The following is a 2,986-nucleotide window of genomic DNA, read 5'->3' as shown; positions in this document are numbered from 1 at the left end:
TATGAAAAACAAAATAAATTTAAATCTTTTATTTAGAACTACTATTACTACATAACTAAGAACTAAAAAGAGCCAAATCAGACTTGATATGTTTGGAGGATTGTTGGAGAAAGTCACCCTTTGAAAGCGCCTCATTTTAAAGCAAACCATGATCTTTGTGACTCCTCTATTAGCCCAGAGCAAGTTTTCTCCAAGCCGCAATGGCCCATCATGTGTATATGCGTGTGTGTGTGTGCCCGGACTGTATGCACTATCTGAAACTGAAAAATATTTCCTTTTCCAGAACAACATCAATAATAAAATAAGAAAAACTTGACGCTTCGTTTTGCTTTTATTGAACCACACCTTCCATCCCTTGCTGCAGTATGTGCTAGTAGTTACAGTGGACGAGACCTAGCTTCACTTCCGAGAAAGTTATAGGCAGATTTCAAGTGATCTGTACGGACTTGGATCTCAGAAAGACCTTGCAGGCAGAGGTTGTAGATCCTTGATGAATGACCTTACTTCAACTTTTTCCCAGATGCAGTTATATCCAACATGGAACAATGTTATATCAACCGAACTCAATCTTTGACAAGTCATAACATGTCCCAGTCACGATGTAGAGTTCTTTTTTTTTGGGGGGGGGGGGGGATGCAGGGAACCTTACATGAATGTATGAGATGAATTTGATTGTTTTAAATTAAAAATAAAACTTCTACACTTGAAGAACGTCTATTTCAGACAAAAACCAATTCTAAACCACGCAACATCAAACGAAAATATTAACTCGCTTGGGTTTCAGCTTTGAGGCCATTGTCTGCTGAACCAGTTGAGCTCGGTGAGCTTTCTGATGATTTTACTATATTTTTAATGTATCTCCAGCAGCGCTTGTGAACCCCACTAATTTTCTTTGCAGCGTCTGCTGCAGGCAAGCCTGCAATACGTTGTAAAAAATTAGAAAAGCCCCATGACAGTAGGAAAATATCTTGAACAAACCCCCATTTTTAAACCCATAAACAACAGAAATAAACTAAACTAAGCATCAACTCAATCATTTAGACAACATAAATAAATTTAAGATTGCATCCAGATGAATAATTCATAAGAAGTATCCCAGGTGAGAATGCAACAGCATATAATAAAAAAGAATATTAGCCAAAAGGAATTCAAAAGTTTAATGACTATCCATTTAGTTATTTCTCTGTGGTTTATATATTCCACTAAAGTGATTGAGAAGGGATTTTGCTAATGCTTCAGATTGCAAAGACTTCAACCGAGTAACGAATGCCATACAACGCAGAAAATATATAAGGAGCAAAGGTTATCACAAAAAATAATGTTGTAAAAAAATCAGAACCAACAGCCACCAAAATTGCGAAAGAAACTCAATAAATGCATCCTTGGTATTCCATCTGGAATGCCTTATGCCTAAATGTAATTCCTCGCCAAGAAAGTGCCTTTGGAGCTAATTCAGTTTCTATGCTGGAGAACATGTTTGGACAGTCCCAAATTTGCATTTTCAAGCAACATAATTGCTCCCCCCCGCCGGCTTGGGGGCCCTGCTGCCCCCGGGGGGGAGTTTATCTGTGAACGCATTCTTACATGTCCACAGAGCTTAGAAACTCCCCCCTCCTAACAATATCTCCGTCTGAGAAAAAACAGTGGTAGAGTCATAACCACGAACAATGAGGCAATTCATCCATCAGAAAGGCAAACTCAAACTATAGTCTCATTGAAGAATACCACTACAACGCATGATCACTACCTTCAACGATTGTCAGGATATAATAGTTCAAGTACTCTTGCATTGAAATCTTTCGCAGTATGATGAGCAAAACTAAAATGACAATAGGGAAAAACAAAAGGAGGGAGGGGCAGAACAAAAGAAACCGCAGGATGATAAGAAACTTTAGACTGACCATTTTTATGAACTATTCCCCATGCCTTGCCATGCCTTCCATCCTGAAAATTCGGTAGACGCATAAAATGTAAGTCTTTAACAAACTAATGCAAAAGCGCATTTGCTGGATAAGGTTAAATTCAAAGGGACAAAAAGACCTTGTAGAGATTGATTTTGGTGATTTCATAAGAGACGTCAGTCCAGTGAGTCTTGGCCATGTGGTATCCGATTCCCCAGTTCGGCAAGAACTGAGCGACCTCGAACAGGTTCTTCTTCTTTCTTCTCTTGGACTTCTTAGAGGTGGTAGGGTTTTGAGAAGCGGAAGAAGCCGAAGACGAAGCAGAGCTGAAGTTTCTGAAGAGACTGAATGAATATCTGAATAAATGAGAGCCTCGAAGAGGCAGGGCTGTGCTAGCGAGAGCAGTCCCCATTCCAGTACTTCCCTTTCTGACAAACTAAAATCACTCCTCTCCTCCTCTTGGCAGCTGCTACCCAATCCAATGATGCTCTAATCTCGAAAAACAATAATCTTGTTACAATGCTATGAGTAATGCTCTAAGTTAGTAACAACTGGCAATGCATCAATTCAATTTGCTCAGCGATGGAAGAGGACGTCATCATACACAACGTTTATGCAAGGTTTCTACAGAAGCATATAGAAGCAGAAAAAGATTATACTTGTAAGTCTTTAAAATTCCGTACCTGACGAGAGAACGCCGCCGACGATGTCTGATCTGAATCAGTAGAAGCGAAGACTATATGAGTCCCTCCTTCTGAATCAACTGGAAGTCCGGTAGATTGGGAAGAGAAGGGATGCGAGACTGTGAAGTTAAAGAAGGAGTGAGAGAGATCTGTCAAAATTGTGGGGATTGCGGGAGAAAGACACAGAAGCGACGGCTGAACCCACGCTCGACGATCCTCGGGAGCGGGGGAAAGGTTGGCCTATAGTCTTAAAGCCGGGACCGCATTCCGTGCTCATCAGCCTGATGAGCTCGGCGTGCTCATCACTCAAAACGCCAGCGTTTTGAGTGCTGAGCAGTAGAGGGCCTTAGTTTTTTTTTTTTTTTGCTTTTTTTTGCTGTCCTTGTTCATCATTAAAAAAAA

General features: G+C 40.5%; 1 protein-coding gene across 2 annotated transcripts; it reads right to left on the bottom strand.

Moving 5' to 3' along the window:
• LOC114729752 (uncharacterized) lies at nucleotides 1-2,808 on the bottom strand. Of its 2 annotated transcripts, none has more exons than XM_028916786.1 (4): nucleotides 2,585-2,808; nucleotides 2,041-2,395; nucleotides 1,902-1,944; nucleotides 1-916 (listed from the first exon to the last, which is right to left on the bottom strand). In XM_028916786.1, the coding sequence occupies exons 2-4, from the start codon at nucleotides 2,311-2,313 to the stop codon at nucleotides 765-767; spliced, it is 468 nt and encodes a 155-aa protein (XP_028772619.1). In that variant the 5' UTR covers nucleotides 2,314-2,395; nucleotides 2,585-2,808; the 3' UTR covers nucleotides 1-764. The 2 variants fall into 2 exon arrangements, with proteins under 2 accessions (XP_028772619.1, XP_028772620.1); XM_028916787.1 differs by having other exon boundaries at nucleotides 2,041-2,390.
• Between the last annotated feature and the right edge of the window lie 178 nt (nucleotides 2,809-2,986).

The sequence above is a fragment of the Neltuma alba genome, unplaced genomic scaffold, assembly GCF_004799145.2.
Source record: "Neltuma alba isolate B1F8T4 unplaced genomic scaffold, ASM479914v2 tig00012669_pilon, whole genome shotgun sequence".
Taxonomy (NCBI): domain Eukaryota; kingdom Viridiplantae; phylum Streptophyta; class Magnoliopsida; order Fabales; family Fabaceae; genus Neltuma; species Neltuma alba.
The sequence above is the reverse complement of the archived record's forward strand: the minus strand, read 5'-3'. Positions and strand labels throughout refer to the sequence as shown.